The sequence below is a fragment of the Lathyrus oleraceus genome, chromosome 5, assembly GCF_024323335.1.
Source record: "Lathyrus oleraceus cultivar Zhongwan6 chromosome 5, CAAS_Psat_ZW6_1.0, whole genome shotgun sequence".
In the NCBI taxonomy this organism is placed as follows: Eukaryota; Viridiplantae; Streptophyta; class Magnoliopsida; order Fabales; family Fabaceae; genus Lathyrus; species Lathyrus oleraceus.
The window spans coordinates 337,286,237-337,310,230 of record NC_066583.1 but is presented as its reverse complement, the minus strand read 5'-3'; the positions used below and the strand labels follow the sequence as shown (position 1 = coordinate 337,310,230).

Genomic DNA, 23,994 nt, shown 5'->3' with positions numbered 1-23,994 from the left:
AGTCGTCGGAATCAATTCCACGGTCTATCGTAGTTCACGATGTGACTTTCTGTCATAACATAATATATTTTTTCATTCATTCTTCAAAATTACTCATCTCTGACTTCATTAGGTTAGACATTGTAGTAATAACCTTGTTGATGCACCCGTGCAATGTTATATTGGAAAGCTTATACAACAACACATCACCAATCTCATGTTCCACGCAAGAATGGTGGGGCCGTATGTGGAAAGCCTTTTTCTTAGCGTCATGAAATTTCACATCCAATCCATCATGTTATTTTTGTTACGTTGACGCAACTGTTTTTGTTATCTAGGTTAATAGATAATTGAGCATGTCATGACGTTATTAAGATCTCATATAGACCTTTATGACTCTGACATGTAAATGAACTTGTAAAGACTTCTAAAATATCTTTTATACAATGATCAACATCCTAGTTAGTTCTATATATATATGATCCACAATGAGAAAAAGAATTGCAATAGCTAAATGATGATGTGCAATATCACAGTCAATCATAAACCATAATTAGTGGGTGTAATCCTGCATGAAAAGTAAGAAAGTCTTCGTATTTTGACTAACTTAATGTAAAAAAAAATGGAGTTGCTCCCTCGGTAAAACTTGGATAAAGTTGTCCCAAAAGATCGCGATTCAAGATAAATTCATGAGGAATTAGGATCTCTTTGGGATCTACTCCAGCATTTAGAAATTGATTAATTGGTAAAGATACATGTACTTGATGTCCCGCCTAAGAAAGAGACTCAAGTCCTAGTATACCTGTGACCTTCCAAATGGTGATTCAATATGGAATATACATCTTGAAACCATACCAATTTTAGAGCAGATTTGTGATAATGAAACCAACCAGTAAAAAGCATTAAGGCTGCAAAGACCAACGCAACGATTGCGGTACAATAGAGTTGTAATTTGTAACGCCCCAGACTGCTTTTAGGAGTATCGACTGACCCTACAAACCAACACGAATCTTTTCAGCATGATTTGTCCTCACTCACACACTCTCCGGAAAACTTCCCAAAAGGTCACTCATCCAAATACTACTCCAAATCAAACACGCTTAACTATGGAGTTCTTATCTATTAGGCTACCGAAAAGATCCGATGTGAATTCGGTTTTTCCCTTGAAGTTACTAGAAGTGTCTCATTATCATGTCTCGTGCACCGACAACCACTACCTCGCCCTCAGGTGTTACATGTAATCATTCTCCACCCTCTCTGGCCTCGGCTGTTACATGCCCATCAACTTCTGCCTGGTTCATCCCCAAACCACATCGTATTGGGAGAGGTCTGACTCTGATACCATTTGTAATGCCCCATACTGCTTTCAAGATTATTGACTGACCCCACAAACCAACACGAGTCTTTTCAGCGTGATTTATCCTCACTCACACACTTTCCAGAAAACTTCCCAGAAGGTCACCCATTCAAATATTACTCCAAGTCAAGCACGCTTAACTATGGAGTTCTTATCTGTTAGACTACTGAAAAGAAGATGCATCTTGTTGGTATAGGTAGTACTAATTAATCATTATAATTCTTCCTTCAACCATGCAGTCCCATACCGGCACAGTCTCAGGATCTCTCTCATTCCGATGTGAATTTTGTTTTTCCCTAGAAGCTACTAGGAGTGTCTCATTGTCATGCCTCGTGCACCGACAACCACTCACTCGCCTTCGGGTGTTACATGTAACCACTCTTTGCATTCTTAGGCCTCGAGTGTTATATGATTCACTAATGAAATCTGTTTTTTATTGAAAAATAATACAATTTTTTGAATAATTTATTAATTAATATTTATTAATGACTATTACTAAATTTACATTAAAATTAATGTTAACAACGAGCTCTATTATCATTTTTCACAAAGCCTCGGAAGATTAGAGTAGGTGAAAATTCTTCCAATTTATGGTCTACCATACGATATGTTATATAAATAGATAAATGCTCTTTTTCATTATGGACAGCAATGATATGCTCAATCATTGTAGGTATGTATAATGGTAGATGTTTTTGGATCAAATTATTATTATTTCCTTTTCTCCTTTTGTGTTAAACTTATTTATTTTTCTTAATAAATGATTTGCTACAAAAGGATTTTTTTCATAAACATGTCATAGTTAACTATTCCTCATATAATTTTTAAAAAAGTGATTTTTTTCTCATATATTTTATATTTCAAATTTTAAAATATATAATCTCTAAAAAAAGAAAATCATATAAAGTCTTAGCAAATTGATCTTTTCTTTTGTAAAGATGAAGAAAAAATTGTATTTTCTATATTCTCCATTATTTACTATGGAGATGAAGAAACAAATTATCACAATATTTATTCGTTTTTCTAGTTCTTCTTCCAAGTGCAGGATAACCCCAAGGAGTTGAGGTTTTTTTTCTAACAATTGGTACGTTTGATCATCCCTTATTTCATAATTGTCGATGATTGACATCGTCTAAACTGACTCGACCAATGGCTTACCAAGGTTCTACCACACCAATTTTGACCCCTACCACACCTTAGCCTTCATTTATTTCCACGATCCCCGGAAAAGTATCATCTATTTGAAAGAGTCATCAGAGAATTCCATCAACCTCCATTTGTTTCCTCAATCCCCAAAGAAGTATCCTACTTGAAAGAATCATCCGAGAAATCCATGAATAGGGGAACCTCTAGAACAGATGCAAATGAGGATAAGTAAAGTTCGGGGAATAAATGTCCCATCCTACGATTTCGAGATAGTAAAAAAGGTGGATGGTGTCTCTAACGAATTGCTTCTCTTTTTGATAAACTCCGGGATAATTAACCATAAAGTATCATAAATTTCTAACTAATGGAGATATGGAGGTTGATCAAATAGGGTTGATCAAAGAGATGGGTCGTGTCTCCAACGATGTGTTTATTGATATCATGTATATCTGTCTCTTTGAAGAATTGGGGTTGAAAATAGAGAAGTTATTGCAATGGTGGAGAATCTGTCAAAGGAAGAATTCATGACTGTTTGATAGGGTATTTTTTAGAGATATGGAGGTTGATCAAAATCCCTAAGTTTGAAACAAACAAAGAGTGAGAGTCTCAATGAGACTACCAAAAGACCTGTTGAAGTTAACAACGAAACTCCATTGATACACAAGAAGAAAAAGATGAGGAATAGTTGAAAAAATTGAAGAGAGAGGGAGAGAAAGAGAAAGAGAAATTATGTAACTAACTTTTCTATCTCAACAAATCTCAATTATGTTACAATTGTAACTAACTTTGGGCTTAGATACACTAACCCAAAATCAAATTTAAATGAAATGAAAACTGAAACTAAAACAACTTGAATTTGAATTACATTTAGCATCATCCCTTAATTCATATTCAAGATTAAAAATCAACAACACCAATTTCATCCCTCAAATTGATGAAGTGTTAAGTTTTGATTGCCTTGGTTAGCACATTTTCAAGTTGTTTCTTAATGTTGCATTGAGCAACCTCAAGCACTCTATTATGAACTTGATTTGGCAGAAAATGAAACTTAGTATCAATGTGCTTGCTTTCTCTATGCAACACTGAATTCTTGGCAGGACTTATGGCTAATTTGTTTTCTATCATCATCCTGGCTGGTTTGCTCAATGTGAACTTAAGTTCCTGCAGCAAATTCATATGCCAAACAGATTGGCACGCTGACAAAGCACCGGCTATGTACTCTGCCTCATAAGTTGGAAATGCAACCACTGGTTTCTTCTTGGAGCACCGTGAAATGGAAGCTCCTAGATACATAAACATGTATCATGTAGCGTTTCTTCTGTTTATTATATCCCTGCACTAGTCTGAGTGTCACCGCCATTCTTTTTCTTATTCTCTAGCCATGCTTGCTTCTTGTTCTTATTGACAAAAGAAGCTTTTAGAGCCTATTAGGTTTTCCTTTCATATTTTCTTTCAATCAGACGCAATTCTTGTTCCTCTAAAGTACTCTGAAACTCTGCAGTTATCATTGTGCTAGTGTCTTTCGAATGTTCTATGACTACAACTATTTAATCAAACTAAGGAGTAAGTGATCTTAGTACCTTTTCAAGGATTACTTGTTCAGAGAATGTTTCTCTATAAGACTTCATCTCATTTGTGACCACAATCACTCTAGATATGTAATCAAACACCTTTTCATAGTTCTTCATGCTGAGATTCTCGTATTGCTTGTGTAGGGACTGCAACTTTACTTTTTCATGGATGCCTTGGCACCATAGCATTGCACAAGTTTATCACACACCGCCTTCACTGTCGTCAAGTCAGAAATCTTCTCAAACACCTTCGTATCCACACACTAATGGATATAGAACAATGCCTTATGATCCTTCTTCTTCGATTCATGTTATGCATTTCTTTGCGCTTCTGTTGCATCTTTTGCCACCAGCATGGAACCATCAATGAAGAGATCTATAATATCTTGAGCACCAAACAACACATGCATATGAATCAACCACTGATTCCAATTCTTTTCGTTCAATACTGGATGCTTTGTATTCAAGCTACTGTTTCCTCCATTCATCTTTTTCTTGTGCAAATCGCTCAATTCTCACTAACACTTGTGTTTCCCAATCCATGAGAATCAAAATTGTGATTCTCTTAGATTTTGATCTTCAAATCAATGTGAATTTGAGGAACGACATCAATCACACACCTCGCGTACACTTGTGTGTCCCTGTGAACATAATCGGAGCTTTGGATACCAATTGTTGAAGTTAACAATGAAACGCCATTGATGCACAGGAAGAAGAAGATGATGAACAGTTTAAAGAATTATATAGAGAGAGTGTGATATATATATATATATATATATATATATATATATATATATATATATATATATATATATAGATAGATAGATAGATAGATAGATAGATAGATAGATAGAGAGAGAGAGAAAGAGGTAACTAACTTTTCTATCTCAACAAATCTCAATTTTGTTATAATTGTAACTAACTTTAGGTTTATATGCATTATTCCAAATCAAATGTAAATGAAATGAAAACTGAAACTAAAATAAATTTAAGACCAAAGTCATATTATCTAAGCATTTGAAATTAAAGAGAAAAAAATATACAAGTACAACTATGTAGGTAGAAATTTTAGCATTTACTAATTGATTATATACACACATCACATTACACATGTATACTTATGAATAATATGTGAAATGCCTCTTGCACTTCGCAAAGAAACAGTTTTTTAGTCTACAATTGCCTTTAAAATGCCTTATCAACTCTATATGTACAATTGTAGAAAGAAAATGATATTTTACAAATTGTTGTGCTAATAATTGGGGACACATTTCCATTTAGTTAAAACGGGTGTATGTATATCTAACAAGCTTAACTGATGACATCAAAAGTAAACAGGGTCAGAAATTATAAGAATAGTCTCAACTGTCACCAAAGAATCAATAGCATCAAGCAAGTTTTGATCGAGATAAAGTGAATACCACCACCAACTGAATAGATTCAGGTTAATGTAGACGGTGTTGTGAAGAGTGTAACACCTCAGTTTTTAAATTGTTATTTTATGTCTTTACTCGTGAATTAATTTTATTTTAATTTAATTATTATGTGAGATAATTGAATTAATATGGGTGTTAGAGATGTGTGACATTAAGGTGGGAGTGGAGAGTGATTAGAGATCGGTAGAGATGGGTTAGAATAATTAGAGTCTATTTTAATGATGAAATAATAGTATTTTAATTGAATTATTTAATTAAGATGGGAAAATAGAAGGTTTGAAGCCAAAGTGTCAATTATGAGAAATAAAGGGGATGAAGGAGAGAGGATGTTAGTAAGTGAGAGTCGAGTTTGTAATTTCAACTAGATTAACCCTAATAATATAAATTATGAACATAACCTAAGTTTAGGAGTTTTAATCAGTGCGTAGAAAATTTGGAAAAGAGACTAGAAGACCAAGAGGAGAGGAAGAGCTTAGAATTAGAGGAAGAAGACTCGATCAAATCAGAATTTTAATTGCTGCTAGGATAACCATGTAAAGGGGAATGGATTCAATAATGGGTATATGCTTAATGGTAGAATTGAGGAGTCCTTAACCTCCAATAGGTTTGTATGACTATGCATGTTTTATTGTGATTATATGTGAATCTGAAATTTGATAATTAATTGGTGTTGTAATCTGTCTTTCATGATGAAATTTGTGTACATGTGTGTATGAGATTTCTATTTTTATTGTGTTATCATGTCTTCACCATTAATGCGTTTTGAAGGTTTTGGGATCATGATAAAAATGGGGAATAATTAATAATTATACTTTCTAATTGATAGATATAGGTTTTGGGATCATGATGAAATTCGTGTACATGTGTGTATAATATTTTCTCTAAGTGTTTTTTCTCTTAGGCTTAGTTTTTTCTCCTTTTTCGCTGTAATATCTGAAGTTTTCCTTCTCGTCAATGAATTTATGAATTATTTACTTTTTGAGTTTGACAAAAAGGGGGAGAATTAGATAGAATTCTTTTGATGAATTATTTTATCTAAATCTCAGAAATGCACTGCTTACATTCTGACATAAATTTATTGCATAGTTCTAAGTCAACTCTCAGGACCTATCTGAATCAAGGGAAATTGCAAGTTTATCTGAGAAACTACTAAATCAAGTCAAGCAATCTAAGAATATCTGGTAAAAAAATTTCTACCCCAGAAACCCATATGGAATACTAAACATCTCTAAAACTTTTTAAATATCAGACTTAGGGGGACATTGTTAATCTCAGTGGGAATCACTTTTCTATCTGACTCTGATCTTTTTCAAATTAGTATCTCTGAAAGTGCTTATTGTTTCATCAAAATCCTAAGTTTTATCATCATCAAAAAGGGGGAGATTGTTAGAACAAGATTTTGATTCTGTAATATATCTCTTAGTTTTGATGATAACAAAGAATTAAACAATTTGGTACCCTAACAATTTTCTTAAGTGTGTAGGATTCTAAGTTAAAATGACTCTGATAAGTCACCCTCTGATGATTAAGAAACGAATATATGGCATCTGAATCAGTCCAGAAGCGCCGACCCAGCACAAAGAGAAATCACATCTAACTTTGAACATAATGCATCCGAGGAGCAATCACCTAAAGAATTTGACTCTGAAGTTCAAGCTCTAATGATTTGATTCTAAGAACTTTATCTGAAGACTTTACAAGAGATATCTGAAGACTCTAACTCTGAAGACTCTGATAATGCTCACCTCACTCTGACACATGCTCAGAAACACGCCATCATATGTCACCTGGCCAGAAACTTAAGCTGGAAGCATTCAAATTGTAGTACAATCCTTTTAAGGAAACAATTGATTATGCTTCAAGACTGCTATGGAAAGGACAAGAAATTTACTACATTTATCTCCCACAGCTGACACGAAATATTTATTGATTCCCCCTCCAACGGTATCATCTCAAGTGCTATATAAGGGCCTCCTTACAACTTGCTGAAGTACACAACTATGGCACAACAACATTATCATACTCTAATTATTCTTCACCATTATTGTTGTAAGAAATAGTTTCCATACAAGAGTTGTTGCTCAATATTATGTGGTGGTCTTTCACTGTTCTTAAATTGTGTCTATACTGCTTATCTAGAAGCATCTAGTGAAACACTTTGTAATTCTTGTAAGTGATTTTGATTCCTCAAGTGACTTGTTTAGGTCTGTAGACTTGAGAGGGGTAAGAGGTTGTTGAACTCTTAGACGCACTTTGTAATTTGTTGAGATTAGTGGATTAAGTCCTTATTGAAGACAAAATCACATTGGTCGGGTGGACTGGAGTAGCTTTGAATTTCAAGTGAATCAGGATAAATCGTTGTTTTGTTATTATTTATTTTGTGTGTGTTGTTGCCAAAATCTTTTAATTCATCTGAAAACAATTCAAACCCCCTTTTTTGTTTTACTCTATCTTTAACATTGGTGAAGTTGTTTGACGCGAATTCTAATGTGATTGGATGCGTGATTTCAAATCACACCGCAATTACGGCATGATGCGGATGCGGAGACTACCGCATCAGCAATATTGCAACCGCAAACGCAATTGCGGACCACAATTTAAAACCATAATCTTTCTCACCAACTTATGGCCATATTAAACCAAACCAACTAGATTAATAATTGAAGTATGTTTAAACAAGAATTATTAAATCACTCGTTAGGAGATATGCATAAACTTTACTAATTATTATTTATTAAGTTTAATTAGAATCATTACAATAAGTTTCCTGTCCCCTTGTGAAAATACACAATAAAGAGAAACACACAGAATATAAAACTCAAGAAGTTGGGATTTGACTATATCAATCCAGTCAAGTATGGAACACATGTTTGAGGAATCCAATCATCACCACTCACAAAATTAGAGACTGTGAAATTTGCTGCATCAGTAGCATTAATAACATGGTAACCAGACCATGTCACTCTATTTGCAGTGCTTGAACCACCTCCTCTATTATCATATTCTGCATAATACAGCGTACTCAATGCAAATTCACCATCCCATATATGCCAACCAGAAGGGTTTATGAAACTATCCATGAATGATTGCATAAATACCGTCCTTGAATATTGCTTCCATGGCCTCCCTAAATATGTTTGAACTGTCCCAACATTAGGAGCCAAATCATCTGCTGCTTTAATAGTTGCATTTTGTATAGAAGTTCCTGTGTTTTGATTTGGATCGGTTCGGCCTTGCGCTGTGATGGCATTGAATTGTCCATTAAGAGGAAGACGAGGATAGATGTTGCAGTTTTGTAAAACAACTGCAGCATTTCCAAATATGAAGTCAACTGTTCCATAGATATCACATTCTCTATAGAATTGCCTCAAAGAATGTGTGTAGAGTGTGTCTTGATACCCTTCAAAGCTGCAACTGTAGAATGTGGACATGTCTGCTCCACTTCTCATTGCAACTGCTTGATGTTTTCCAGGTCCGGCCGTGTTGCGAAATGTTATATTAACTGCCACAAACCCTTGACCTACCACAGCTGTAAATCCACGTGAAGCATCAAGTAAGTTAGTGAAATCTTTGATATATAAGATACGACATAATATAGATTTTTCTTACCAAATGTGGCTGAATTGAATGTTGTGAAACCATCATCAACATTGTGATTGCCTGTGATAACTGTTTGATTGATTCCTTCTCCAATCATCATCAAGTACTTCTTCTTTTTGTCAATAGATACATACTCTTGATACACACCTTTAGTGATAAAAATGAGAAAGTATCCATCACTAGCAACTGTATTATTTGGTGCAGCGGCTATTGCTTCATTGATAGTGCTAAAGTTTCCACTTCCATCTTGACTAACAACAACAATATCTCTTACCACAACACTATCTTCATCAGTTTGAAGTAGTTTTCGCCCATGGCGTCTGGCTGAATCATAAATAGTGCGTGCCTTATTTGACATCTTAAATGGTAAACGACCATTTTTGAAGTTCAAATGTTTAGCATTTTGTGGCCATGATGTTCTTATTTTTTTCTCAGGCATCCAACCCTTCAAGAACAAAGCTAGGGTTACACTATGAAGCTTTATCTCATCGGAGAGTGATAACGACAAATCGTTCTTCACTCTCTGTTCAGAAGAAGCTATAGTGTTTAGACCATCCAAACATGTTTGTTGGTTAGTCAAAACTGCACTAAGGAACGTTTCAAAATCTTCTGCTTGAGAAGTTGGAAGAACATTACTGTATGTATTTGTTATGGCATAGGTGTTTGATAAGTATTCAAAACTCAGGCTTGCAAGGAATCGACAATCTTCGAGAGCGTGAATCATGGATTGAGACAAAGGCGAGCTACCTTGAAGATACGAATCCAATAAGTTCATGAACTTACGCGATTGTGATAACGATTTTTGAATCGAAATGCGACCGTAGTCATAGATGTTTCCATTTTGATTACCAATAACGGTTTTACAATAAGTAGGATTTACAAGAGAGTTGCAAATGGTTTCTGGTGGAGCACCATTTGCTACACACAATGATACAAAGAACAAGATCATGGAAAGTATATAGGAGAAGTTCTTGAAGGCCATTGTTTTTTGGATTAAGGAATGAAGGAAGGATTGTTATAGCTAGATGGATTATGGATGAATATAAGGTGCATGGCTCGTAGGGTTTATATAGAAGATGAATATTTTTGGTGGCATTATTATAATCATTAGTGAGAATGATTGAAAGTCAACTATAGCGAGAAGGAATTTGTCTTTGTATTTATCTTTGATTTTGATAATGGCAGCCGTGAATGCATTCACCTACCAACATTCTTTTGTGAAATATTTAATTTTATTAGGAATTTAGGATGAACTTAAGCATTCATCAAGTTCAATGTAATCGTATAAGGTTAGTCTCGTACACGACTTATGATCAATATATCCGTGGAATATAAAATATTATAGTTTGGTTTGTCAGTTGTGGGGTTGGTTCTCAACAGTCACAAGACACAAATCCAAAATAAAAGATTTTCGAGAAGATAACATAAACGTGGATGCAATGTAGTTTTTCTAATTAGAACTAAGACCAATAAGAGCTTCTTTCCTTGTACTAAGTTTACTAAAATAATATTGGAACTTGGTTTTAAAGAATTTTCAGTTCTTTTTGAAACTTTGCAAATGGTAAAAGTGATCGTCATGTGAAAAAGTCTTGAGAAAATTTATTAGTAAAACTCATACTCAGCTTGATAAATCTAATAGATTTTGGGATCAAGAAAAATATGTAAATATTAAAGTTATGGAAATGGTGGGTCATGCGAGTGGTTTTGGGATCAAGAAAATTGTGTAAAGAATAGAAGGTCAAAGTTGCGTATCTTGAATCTCAAGTTAGAGAATATTAAATAAAGAGTTTTTATGTTCGATTCGAATAAAGCAAATGACTGAATTGAAATAATGATTTAACATGAAACTTGAATTTTGGCTCTATATTTTTTATTTGAATAAAGAAAGTCCATGATTCGAATCAGAAGACACTTTAACTTGAATCATAGTTAGACATGACTCGAATCATGACTACATTTGGATGTGTGGCTCGAATCATGAAATTGATTAATTCAAATCACATGTTTCAAATCATAATTCGAATCAAATATGACATTTATAAATTTTATCACACTGATTCAAATCATTATTTCCACTAATTTGAATCATAATTGTACGATCTCACTCAAATCATTTGTTCATTTTCTCGCCTATTTTATACTTTACCTCTAACACCTTTATAAATCACTCTTGCCATTTCTTAAATGACGATGAAAAAAGAATAGACACGCATTACCATAGATATATCAGATGTACAATTGCGTATTGTGAAAATAATTTCATGCCATACTTTTCATAGATTTACAAAATTATGAGTGTTATTTATTTCACACACTCTATATCAAGTAAGACCTATAAAAAATTTCATAGAGTGTTGTTTAAGTTAGACCTGTTTAAAAGTTGTGTGAGTTTCTTCATGATATCCAATCACATTCAACCTTGAAATCAAGAAATTCCATTGTTGTGGTGTTGAACTCTAAAGATTGAGTATGAGTGATAGATAGATACAAGGTATATTAGGAAATATAACGTTTTTGTTAAGTTTTTGTGAATGAATCAGATTGAAGAATTGATGTTTTTATGATATTTGTAAAATGATTTCTAACAAAGAAGAGATTATTATGTACTCCACCAAAGACTTCGGTAGCATCAAGACAAGGTAGTTATGAAACAGAGTAGAGAGTTTTCAAGATCTTTGGGTTGAACAAGGGCTCAGACAAGAATTGGTAGGATCGGGTGAAGATCCTTGTGGAATCAAAGCTTGGAGTGGAACTTTGTGTCTAGCAAGATTCTCGAGTCAATATTAAAAGAAGATTTTGTGATTTCGGCAATTTTTTAGAGTGTTTTACTATAATAGAAGGTATATCGGATTTAGACTTTTTTTTTGCTTAAGCATTAATTGGGTTTAAAGTGTTCAATGTTCTCTATTATCAGTTGTAACCCAAACTCTACACATTTATTTTCAAAATAATGTAAGACGCTACGAATTTTCAATGATTTTCCATTAAAGATTGAACTAAGTGCAAAGTGAAGACGAAAACGTCGAACCGGTATAAGTCCAGTGTATAATCTCTCTCTCTCACACACACATTATATCATAGACTTGCATGACTTAAGTTTTACTACTTATTCACATTTCATATTGATATATGTTATCTACTTATAGTGTTTATTATCTAAGCATAGGTATGTGATATATTCAATCATTTGAGAATTTTGTTTGAAGGGTATAATTGAATGAACTCTTATGTTTAGATTGATCATTAAATTAATCTAAATTAATTTGAGTTGTGTGTTAAAATTTAATTATGATCATTATTTAATTGCTTGTTTAAATAATGATCATTTGAATTGCATATTCTACACCCAATAGTCAAGATATTTTAAAGCTTCATAGATCTTTTAATTTGGGTGAAAGCTTTCTTTAAATTATAGAAGTACAATCTTTTGTTAATGCCAAGTTTTTACTATCACATTTCTTTACTTTATTATTTTGCAACAACTACTTCATGTATTTACCATAAGCATGAATTTTTATATTGCCTCAACACATAGAACATTGGCTTGAAGTTTGGTAAACATTTGCTTGAACTTCTCAAAGTATTCATCCTTGGTCTTTTATTCTTCAAGTGAAGGTAGGTAAATATGACGTAAGGTAAGATAATTCATGACAATTGTCATATTTGTCAGATGTCAAAGCTTGATAATTCCTTTGTCTCTCGTTATTGTTAAGGTCATAGAGAAAGGATGTCTCAACAACCAAAAGAACCTATGGCTTCACGAACTGAGCACCAATAGGGTGTGACAGGCTTTGATATCATGGATCCCACTTTGATAGCCTATTATTTATACTATTCGGGTGTTATTGATGCATACCACATATGCATTCTTTCTATTAATGAATCTATGAACATATTGCAGTTAAGGATGCAGGAACCACATGTTGCATATCAGCCAATACCCACTCAAGAAGACTTCACCAACTACCTGTAATAGCCTACAAATGTGTCATTTTAATTTGAGTGGGGAAGTGGTAATACTAGTGGCACTAGTGCAGGAGAGGAGCGGAACCAAGGTACTAATGAAGAAGAGGAATATGAATATGAAGAAGAAGAGGAATAGAGTGAAAAGGAAGATGATGAAGAAACAACTAGTGAGAGTGATGATTAGACTGGTGCTACATTTTTCTTACATCATTGTTGTTCAATTTTAGAACCATAAATGTGAAAAGTTGTAGAAGTTACGACGAACGAAAGTTTCTGGTACAACATTGGGGGTGTACCTGTAAGGTTAGCACTCTAACGATCAAGTCAGTTTGTGAATAATGAGAGAGTATTCAAATTGTGTTTGAAACTTTTTACATGAAATGGCGCCATCCCATATATATAGGGAAGATGAATAACTGCCTCTCTATATTTCAAGCGTAAAAAGAGGAAGACTGGTGGATATGCTTAGGGCTTGGATCTCATGTGGTTGGGTACATGATATTCAAGTGGACAAAAGAATATTCTAGAAGTAAATTGAGTGATTGGGTGGCACTTATGAATTTGGGTTGTTCCGTCTCAGGGTGACCGAACCAACACAGACGTGGACGAGTTGAAGAGGATATGCCTGACCTAGAACGGTTGCCCCCCAAGCCCTCAAGCTTGGTAATTAGTGCGAGGGTTTGAAGGATTTCGGTCCTCGGTTATCAATCGCATTTTCTACACTCTTACTGCTTACAGTGCCAAACGTTTATTTAGAAAAGTGATTATGATCTTTCTAGGGAACCAAAACACTCAACTATCACCTACGAGAGAAGTGATTGTTGATATGACAACTTTTTTTTTTCATATGGTAGTTCATAAATACATGAAGAACTAGAGTCACTTTTCTTTTAGCCTCTCCTTTTTCTTTCCCTATTCTTGAGTGGTTACCTTTTTTCTTATATGAAATTTCCCTTTTTGTATATGAGATTATTAACACAATATGGCCAAGAAATCATGGCAGAACGTGAGAAGGGAACGGGTGAATCCATAGTCAACGTGGAAAGGGTCCATATATTTTTCTACTGTTTCTATATTTTCCAAAAAGGGGAGCATGAGTAAAGCCTTTTTTGAAGTGCGTGAATCTTCACTTTGAGGTATCACGATCCCTGGTGAAGATGATAGAATTTGCATTGAATACGGTAAATGTACCATCCCTTTGTATGACTATCTCTTCAAAACCTTGGGTGTTCGTCTGCCATTCCCCGCTTTTGCGGTAGGTGTTTTTAACTACTTAATGGTGGCCCCATCCCAAATTCATCTGACGAGTTAGGCGTACATTAAGGCATATAGTATTTTTGCGAATATTTTAAGGGGAGTCTCTCTATCATTTTGTTCTTTCATTTTTATCGTTATAATTGGGTCCCCAGGCTCGACCATGAGGGCAAAAAAATTTCCTATTAGTGTTGGCGGTACGAGTTTTTGAAGACTTTCTAGAATTATCACCTTTTGCGGACCGATTTTTTTTGGTTACCCCCCTTTGCTCTCAGAATCATGTAATTGTATGTGAAGTCGAGTTAGGAGTGAAGGGTAGGTGTAAACCTATATTTCCTCATTGTTGGTCGATGAAGCACTTTCTTCTGGGGAATGGCTCTTAAATTTATAAAGAAATTGAATTTTCTATAGAGGATTCTTTTAAGAAGAAGAAGTTGATGGACTTTGTTGGCCATTTGGGTTACATCATGGGTGTGGTCCCTTCAGACGAAGCCGACAAAAAACATATGAAACGCATAATAGGTATCTCCCTAATGGTGGGGTCTGGCTCTCGTAAGATTCGTCAGGCCGCCTTTGGTAAACTTGAAAACTCCCTTGTTATTTATTGCTGATTCAACCCCTTTTTGTGTCCGTGTTAGGATAACTATTGTTTTTACATGAAGATGTAATGGAGGACAAGGTAAGGGTTTGGGTTCTAAAGTGTGGAATACAACCACCTGGTATTGTTGTGGGTATTCCACTTCCCCCTGGACCTCCTCGCAATGTTTTTATCTTATTTATTCCTCCGGGCTCAGATATGGATCTTTGTTATCTCCCCGGTCTTTCACATGATAACCATGATTCAGTCTTTGACGATGATTGGGAATTTTTTTTCCAATATTTTTGGACATGTCCTAGGAGAAGAGTTGACCACACTGGCCCATTCTACTAGGTGGACTTCTATCACATTATCCCTAGTTTGATCTGGCTACTGTGAAGCTCTTTGGACAGGACGAGAACATGAAGAAAGAAGTCAGTTAGAGAAGAGCGTGAACAATTTAACTTCTCAACGAGATACCTATTTAAGGGAACTGCATAAAGTTTATGCTTCTCTACAAGAGGTACATAAAGTCTTATCTCCATTCAATCTTTCCAGCACTAAGGATAATCAGGTGTTGTATCTGGCGAAAATGTTGGATAATAGGATCCTAGTTCTTGATTCTACCCAGGGGAGTGGGAGTTATTACGAAGCGAAAATGCTTCTCTATCCCAAAAATTGAAAGAATGTGCTTTAGTGAAACTTGGGGTTGTTGTATAGTATTTTGAGAATGCACTACAACAAGTGAAGCATTCCTATTATCCGCTGGTTGTTTCAAGGGAGCAAGTTCGTCTGGGTGAAATTCTACAAGATATTAGGGTTGTCTCTATTCTTGACTAGAACCCTTGTCGCTGTCCATTTATTTTTGTGCGCTCCTCTGGAGTGTCTGTAGTTGTACTTTATTTTTGTTGTTAATTACGATCTTTCCTGTTCATGTTTAAAGTATGTTTGTTCCATCACGAATATAATTATGCCCCGTGGCGTAGTGGTTTATTTATATACCTATAATTTATGAATAATATTAAAATATAAATAACCTTGAGTTATTACCACTCTTTCCGTGCAATTGGCGTTAAAAGTTTTTCGGGTTTTGTATCCCAGCTCGTAAACATATTTTTTTAGATTGTTACCTTTTTCTCGTAAGTTTTATTTCGTGCTCCTTTATTCGTGAATTTCCATCTTGTTAAAGCTGGAAAGTATCAGTGTTCGATTTTGAGCTTTTAATTCTTTTGAAAAGCTAGGTTTGGTTAACTTAATTATGAGTATGCCACATGAAGATGTACATGTGTTATTCATGAGATATTGGTCAAGTTGAATGTAGTCATGCTTCGATTCTACATTCACAATAAAAAGAGGGAATGAATCTGTCTAGATGCGGTCATGCTTTGAACTATGCTCCATGTCATAGAGGACCATTCTCGACCAAGGGTAAAGGATCTCCATCTCTGGCCACGAGGTAAATATCAGATCGAGGTGGACGTCTCTAGGCTCCACCACTCTCGCCCTTAGATTGGCTAGATCTGAAGGGGGTGAACTTGCTACACGTAAATGCATGTATGTCTTTGACAAGGGTTTTTGAATGTTGTATTTGGATATTCAAAGTGTCTCTGATAACATCCCTGGAGGAATTGGTTGTTGTAGTCAGACGTGCAAACCATCACCGATAGCTCCCCTGAACCTTTGAGCCTCACAAGGTGTTGTTGTGAATTGATTGTTGTATTCGGGCGTACAAAGCGTAACCGACAACACCCCTGAATTTTGGAGGCGTGCAAGACGCTGGGAATTGATAATTGTAGTCAGGCGTACAAAGTGTATCTCAAAGCACCCTGAACTCTGGAGGCGCACAAGGCGGTGTGGAAAATTGATTATTGTAGTCGAGCATAAAAATTTTATCTGACAATACCCATGAACTCTTTAGGTCGGGCATCAACTATGTTGGTCGTACCCTAATTTCATCATTACTATTATAGTCACAAAGGAACAAACAATTCAGAATTGAAGTGACTTTATTTATACGGAAGAATTAGATGTTTGTACTACATGAGAGTTTACTCACGCGTATACAAACATGAGCACAATAGAAAGTAAAAAATGAAATATAACCAAGCAGGTATTTCTCTACTTATTTATCATGAAGGTATTCTCTTTGCTCAACCAGGTTTGGGAGTGTGGATATCCATACTTTAGAGTTGTCGTAGGAGGGAGGTCATGTTGATCTCCATAGTTGTACTTTCCCCTTGATCCTGCTGAAGCGCATTGTGTATCATGTTGGCTGCTTTGAGATCAACACGTAAGACCGTCGACTCTCCATGAAGGTTATGGTACATGAGCTTTAGGTGATCAGGTGTGGCTACGACATCTAACGCCGCAGTGAAAGGCTTGCCTAAGATGCAATTATAAAGACTTCTGCACGAGATGACAAACAAATTGAGTGTTGATATAGTGTATTTATCTACCCTCATCGCAGATACCATTAACTCTATATATCCTCAGGGACAAATGGTCATTCCATTAAATGTTTGCAAATCCAAGTCATCATATGTTATTAGGATTCTTCGGTCTAAGACCATTTTTTGAATAATGGAGAGTAAAGGATATCACACAAACATCCTATATCAATCAAAATTTGTGAGATCTCAAATTGTCCTACAATGGTTGTAATTACCAAAGGAAACTACTTATTTGAAATTCCATAATCTTCTTCCGAGTACCGGAACCCGAGCATGGGTCGGTAAAGAATTATGGGCGACAAGTTATCACCATTCCTATAGATGGCCATCATCTCAGAGGTTTTCCTATTGACCTTCCCTTTAGAAGGGAGGTTTACACGAGGTCCTACGCGAGCGATGGCGGCGATATATGGGCACTTGCCCTTGCTGGTTTCACCCTTCTCGCCATCGGGGCCAGATTTTGAAACTTTTGCAGGAGATGTGGTCTTTGAGTTTAATATCCCATATTATTTCCAATGTTTAATGTTTCTAATTAATGGGAATTATGCTAAACATTAGAATTAGAATGCTAATTTGATACTTTTGACTTAGTTAAGAAATTTAACTAAGGAAGGGTATTTTGGTCATTTACCCATGGAGCTATATAAGTCTTAGAGCTAAATGTTTTTCACACATATGCATCTTATTTATCTTACAAAAATTTCATAAATTGGAGTCTTGAGAGATGAAGGAAGAACACGTGAAAGGAGGAAAAGAATAAGCCAATTAATGTAGCGTTTACATGCACCCTTGGAGGACTTGATCATCACCTCTTCACCTACAATTTTGGTTTCTAGTTTCTAATCAAGTGGGGTTCTTAGATAATAGGAATTTTCTATAAATTATTTTGGGGATTTTTGTATGTGGGAAGAAAATTGGGGTTTTATGAGTTTTCCAAAATTACGTGTTTGAATGTGTTATTGTTGTGTTCGTGTGTGCTAAGTTGTGTTATATTATGTCAAAATCATGTTGCATGATATAATTTATGTGTGTATACTATTCTAATATGGGTTGCATAAGTGAAGTGTTAGAAATCATGAAGTTTTAGGGGTTGTTTTGCGTTTTTGCAACAAAAAACACTTCTGGTGCGTCGTGATGGCCATCACCACTGTGATGGGCTGGCCGCCACGCCTTAGGCAAAGATGAAATTTTCCATATTGATAACGGGATGACATACATCTCCCTCAAACTTGTGACGGGTGTGGTAAGTAGCTGACGACTGTCAGCATGCTAGCGTATGACCCCCGTTGGGCGTCACCTAGGTGACAATCGTCATGGCCAGGACAACCTGAGTATTACCCTACCCATCACCAGGCCCAATTTGTATCAAACTGGTTTTTCCGAAGTGGTTTTCATCCTTCCATCGATTGGTACGCTGACATAAATTCGAAGAATAATTATTGGCGCATAATACCAATTAAAGTTAATTCTACCGTGCGGAGCCGTAATTAGTTATACATTATAAATTCCAATCGGGAGGGTCGTAATTAGCAATTGGTATGCCATGTGTTAAATCCAACCGATAATGGTTGTAATTAGAACTATGACTAAGTTCCAATCGGAAGAATTGTATTGAAGGAAAGTATTGTGTTCCTAATTTGGAGTCATAAGGATACGTCGATACTATTAAGGGTATCAAAGAAAGATTGACTCCATTAATATGTTAACTTATTTAGGATGTTTTATGTGAATAATGAATTAATGTGAGGGAACCATAGAAAATAAAACGAGACTCGATGTTGAATGAATATGAGTATAATGGGCGTAAAGGATAGATGATTACACACTTAGCCCGAAAATGTAACCCTAAGCCTTTGTTGCTACAGATGGTATACATTGGCCATAATATGTCGTAATCGTAAAATCATTCTCTCATGTATGGGACTTGTTCCCTGGTACCAATGGATTATTGAAATCCCGTAAGGATTAGTTCACTAGAGTCGTAAATAATGATTAGAACACCTTATAGCCAATAGGAATCCTAAGATAGGAGAAATCAACTAAGATAGATGTTTCTCACCCTATTTCTTATTATAATAATTGCAGGTGGTCGATCAGTTGCTAAAGGAAAAGGCAATAAGAGTTTAGAATACTACTCGAAGACCTTACTTTAGAATATTTTGATGTGTTTCCGCTGTACTTTATTGTGATATTCAATTTCCATTATGTTTGTACTGTTTTGGCATACCTTATGATGGATGCATAACTTACGTACTGATATTATTTCTTACTATTATATTATATTTTGTACCATGTTTATGAACTAAATTAAGTGATTCTAGACACATATGTATTTAGTTGTTACAGTTGGTATCAGATCAAGTCGATCCTCGACCTAGCTTAGAAACATGAATATTATAATATTTTTTATTTTTTGAAAGTATCTTTATGATACTTATTGTCGAATTACCTAGCATTAGGCTTGATCAACTATATGTCTATGTATGTGAAGAGCCACTCGTGCCCAACCCACGAACAAAAGTCTTGGGGAAGAAGTTGGTGGTAACTAGTGGGAGCAGTTGAAGAAAATGCAACAACAAAATCAACTGCAAACGCAGTAGCAACAATAGGAATTCATAATGCAGATGATACAACAAATACGGGGTACCCAATCGCCTCCCCAAAGTAATGAAGGAAGTCGAGGTTTTCGAGAGTTCTATGGGACGAACTCTTCAAAGTTCAATGGTGACTTGACCTTATTAAAGCTTAATATCACCTCACCAACATTGAAATAATGTTTGAAGTGACCCCATGTTCTAAGGAAGACATGGTATTTTGTGCCACTCATATGTTAAGAGGACATGTACCTCGGTGGTAGACAAGTGCTTCAATAGGATGTCTAATTTAGGACTTGCTAATACTTGGGAACACTTTAAAGCAGGTGCGTTAGACAAATACTTCACATATAATATAATAGCTCAAGAGGAGCTAGAATTCCAGTAGTTGCGCCAGAGCTTCATGATAGTTGCAGAATTTGCAGAAATTTAAAGACATGGAAATCTACTTAAATCAAGCCCTTTATGCTCTAGATGAACGTTGGAAGGTTAACCAATTCAGGATACGACATTGGGGAGAGATAGACTATTGTGTGGTACAACATCGATATTGTCGCAACGCGAAAAAACAACCGGCGAGAAAAAACAGAAGAGTCGCCACCGTTCGTTATTTATCCCGAAGGAGGGAAAGGAAAAGATCGAAGAAAACCTGAAGAGAGGAAAAGACAAGGTCTCACAACCAAATCTAGGGTTCGGGAGTCGATTATGCGAAGGGAAGGTATTAGCACCCCTACGCATCCGTAGTACTCTACGGTATCCACTCTTGTTGTTCTAGTCTAAAGGGTGTAGGTATATCTAAGGTACTATCTGCTAAAAGAAGGTCAAAAGAAAATGACTCGCAAGGATGTCGCATCCACTGCCTACGTATCTCACCTGAGTATGAGAATCAGAGTCTTCGTAGCTCGGCTACCTATGGGCGAAAGAGAAGTGTGCTCAATAAGACATCGCGGCTTATGCCTACGTATCTCATCTGGAATGAGAATCAGAGCAAAAACGTAGTTCAGCTAACTACGGGAACAAGGGTCTCGATTTCAACTAGGGAAAGAGAAAGGGAAGGTCTCGATCGTAACGAGGGCGAGAAAAAAGAATTTCAGCAAGGGCGAAAGCAAGCAAGGATTAGGTGTTAGTCGTCAGTCAAACTCGGAAAGACATCACGTCTCGTGCCTACGTATCTCATCTGAACATGAGAATCAGAGTCGCCGTAGTTCGGTTAATTAGGGGTTAAGGATTGCCATCTGAACATGGACTTACAAAAGAGGACACCAACTGTGTCAAAGGAAAGTGGGCAATGTGTTCAACGTCCTAGCAGTAGGTGTCGCAACTCGCTGAATCAAGTCTTAGGCAGTTACCTCTTTGCAATAGAACGGACTGACATGCCACAAGATTGGAGACGCACGGAAGGTCTATAAGTGGGGAAGCTCTGCCCTAGAGTTGTCATGCAATGTGGACCTATGGGTTAGGATTTACAAAGGGGAATATCTACCTAATGTTAGCATGCAAACAATAAGGGAATTCTACCTATGTTATCATACAAAGGGTTCTATCTAATGGGTGCTACCTAAACGAAACAAAAGTCGACGAACGGAGCAAGGAGAGGAGCCACGGATAAGGGTAGTTGGCGATGCCTGAGGCGATCGACTTACAAGAGGATGGATGAATGTGTGCTGGTTCTGTTAAGTTTTGAAAATGATTACTCGATGTTGGATCGAGCTTTTGATTTTGTTTTGAAATGATTATCGGATGTTCGTTTTAATTCATGTATTAACAGATGAATAAAGAATGAAAGAATAAATATTATACACTTTATGGGATAGGGGTACATTTGTTACGAATGGGGATGGTTCATGGCAATCAAACAATAAGAATATATGCCTCAATCATCATACAAGTAGGCAACAGTTATCAATCAAATCAGATAAGTAAACAGGTATATAATCAAATCAAAGTATCAAAAAATGAAATAACGGAGCATTAAACAAGGCATGGGAAGTATGAACATGTTAAACAATCAAGCAATAGTAAGCATGGATGAAAGAAACAAGTATAACAGATAACAGATGAATCAGACAGATGAAAAGATGCACAAAAAGGATCCACTGAAATAATTAAATCAAGAAATGAGGTAAGGATCAGATAAAATCAAGATAAAAGGCCTCTAATACATGGCCTATGAGATGAACAAGGGAGGATCAAAAGATCTCTTCAATTGCCATAAGCAATCCCTAAATCAAACATTGATCATAAAGAAGTCAATTGAAAATTCGAGCCAACTTAATAAGTATCAAATAAATAGCAAATTAATCAGGAAAATTATGAAAAATTAAACTAAGTAAGGTGGGGTCAGGACATCGTCATCCCCCAAAAAGATTTTAAAAATAATGAAAATTAGTACATGAATTAATTGAAATAAAACAGAAGTCAAACCAAAAGTCAAACCAAAAGTCAAACCAAAAGTCAATCAACAAAACTAGGTTAAAATTAAATCAAGAATAAATTAAAAACGTAAAATAAAAATCTAAGAAAAAGTCAGGTTGACCATGGGGCAGTGGTCAACCTTCATCCCAAAAATCAGAAGCTGAAAATAATTTTAAGTTATAAAAATAAAATAAAGAATCAAATGTATGCTAAAATGGACCACTTAGAATGAATAATTAAAATAAAATAGTAATACTAAATAAATGGGAAAAGAAAAATTAAATGAAATTAAATAAGGCATCAAGCAATATGGAAAATATTTTTGAATATTTTTATGAACAAAGAAAACATTTAAAATTAATTAAAATCAAAACAAAAATAAATTGGGAATTAAAAAAAGAACATGAAAAGGGAGGTGTACTAGCATTTTATGGCTGAACTGGAAATAAGTGATATGCACTGATGGGCCATAAACGAGGGGTGTTAAAAGCAACTAGTGAAAGCCCACGATCCAAACCATAATTAAATCAGGGCGTGACATCTTAAAATGACCATTTTAATTAAAAAAAACCATGTGAACATAAATCAATCGGTCACTTTCATTTAAGTCACTAAAAGACAAAAACAAAATGGACGGACAAGATTAAAACAGAAGCGATGGATCCAAGGGCTCTCAAGACGACACACAGACGTCTTCTTCCTTGAGCCAAACCCTAACCACAATCATGCAAAAAACGCAGGAAATGCAGCATGTTTATCTCAACTTCAACACAAAAATACGAACACTATAGTGCATCAAAAAACATGAAGCAAAGCCCAGATCTCAAGTACAAAAGGCGATGATTAACGTGGTAACCTTTTTTAGGTGAAATGGTAGCTTATTCATGGAGAAAAGTTAACAGCAAGGTGTCAATATGAACACGGACGTGAGCAAAAAACCAACAACACAACTCAACACCATGAACAATGCCTCGTACTGAGGGCTTCAAAAGTAAGCATAAGTACATGATTAGCATTGTAAACAGTAATGAAACAAGCATGATAATGAGCATAGATGTATCAATAAAATGGCTATGGAAATGGAGCAAGAGAGTTACCTAGTGGAAGTCTAGTCCACTGCTTCTTGACTGTGGAGAGACTAGAAGAAAATGATGCTTCCTTGGTGCTTCAAGAGCTTCACCTCGAGAACTTGCTGAGAAATAAAAGCTGACCTCTAATGAATCTTTCCCTTTCTTGCTCGAAAATCCATTGTCCGCCTTTCATGCTTACGGTTTCTTGCTTTAAGTACTATGGGTCAAATACTCCTTAATGGGCTCTAAAATAATCTATTTATCCATGGGGTGAGCAAGTGATGCAAGTTAGTTGCATTTGGTGAGGTGTATTAGAAATGGGAAAGAGGGCACGTGAGGTACTGCGGTCAGGGTTTTGTATGGGCTCCCATGTTTCTTATTTTAGCAAGACTTCTAGGTGAATGGAAATATGATGTATGGCCAAATAAGGAAAACAAAACATTGGCTGTGTAGTCTTGCATTTGTGCAGCATACATGGCTTGGTTTGGCAGCAAGCAAGAAATCAATTCAAGGTGGTGACTTTGTGGCAACATAGCTTGAGGAGCAAATCACAAATTGAGGAGATAATGCAAATAGTAG

The 23,994-nt window shown here is 35.6% G+C and overlaps 1 protein-coding gene and 1 pseudogene across 1 annotated transcript; both read right to left on the bottom strand.

Annotated features, from left to right (window-relative positions):
• Positions 1-338: 338 nt before the first annotated feature.
• LOC127080531 (photosystem I P700 chlorophyll a apoprotein A1-like) lies at positions 339-2,004 on the bottom strand (annotated as a pseudogene).
• A 6,192-nt stretch (positions 2,005-8,196) lies between these two features.
• LOC127078397 (probable pectinesterase/pectinesterase inhibitor 20) lies at positions 8,197-10,071 on the bottom strand. The gene is made up of 2 exons (XM_051018859.1): positions 9,099-10,071; positions 8,197-9,018 (listed from the first exon to the last, which is right to left on the bottom strand). Exons 1-2 carry the CDS (start codon positions 10,069-10,071, stop codon positions 8,327-8,329), a joined length of 1,665 nt encoding a protein of 554 aa, XP_050874816.1. The 3' UTR covers positions 8,197-8,326.
• Between the last annotated feature and the right edge of the window lie 13,923 nt (positions 10,072-23,994).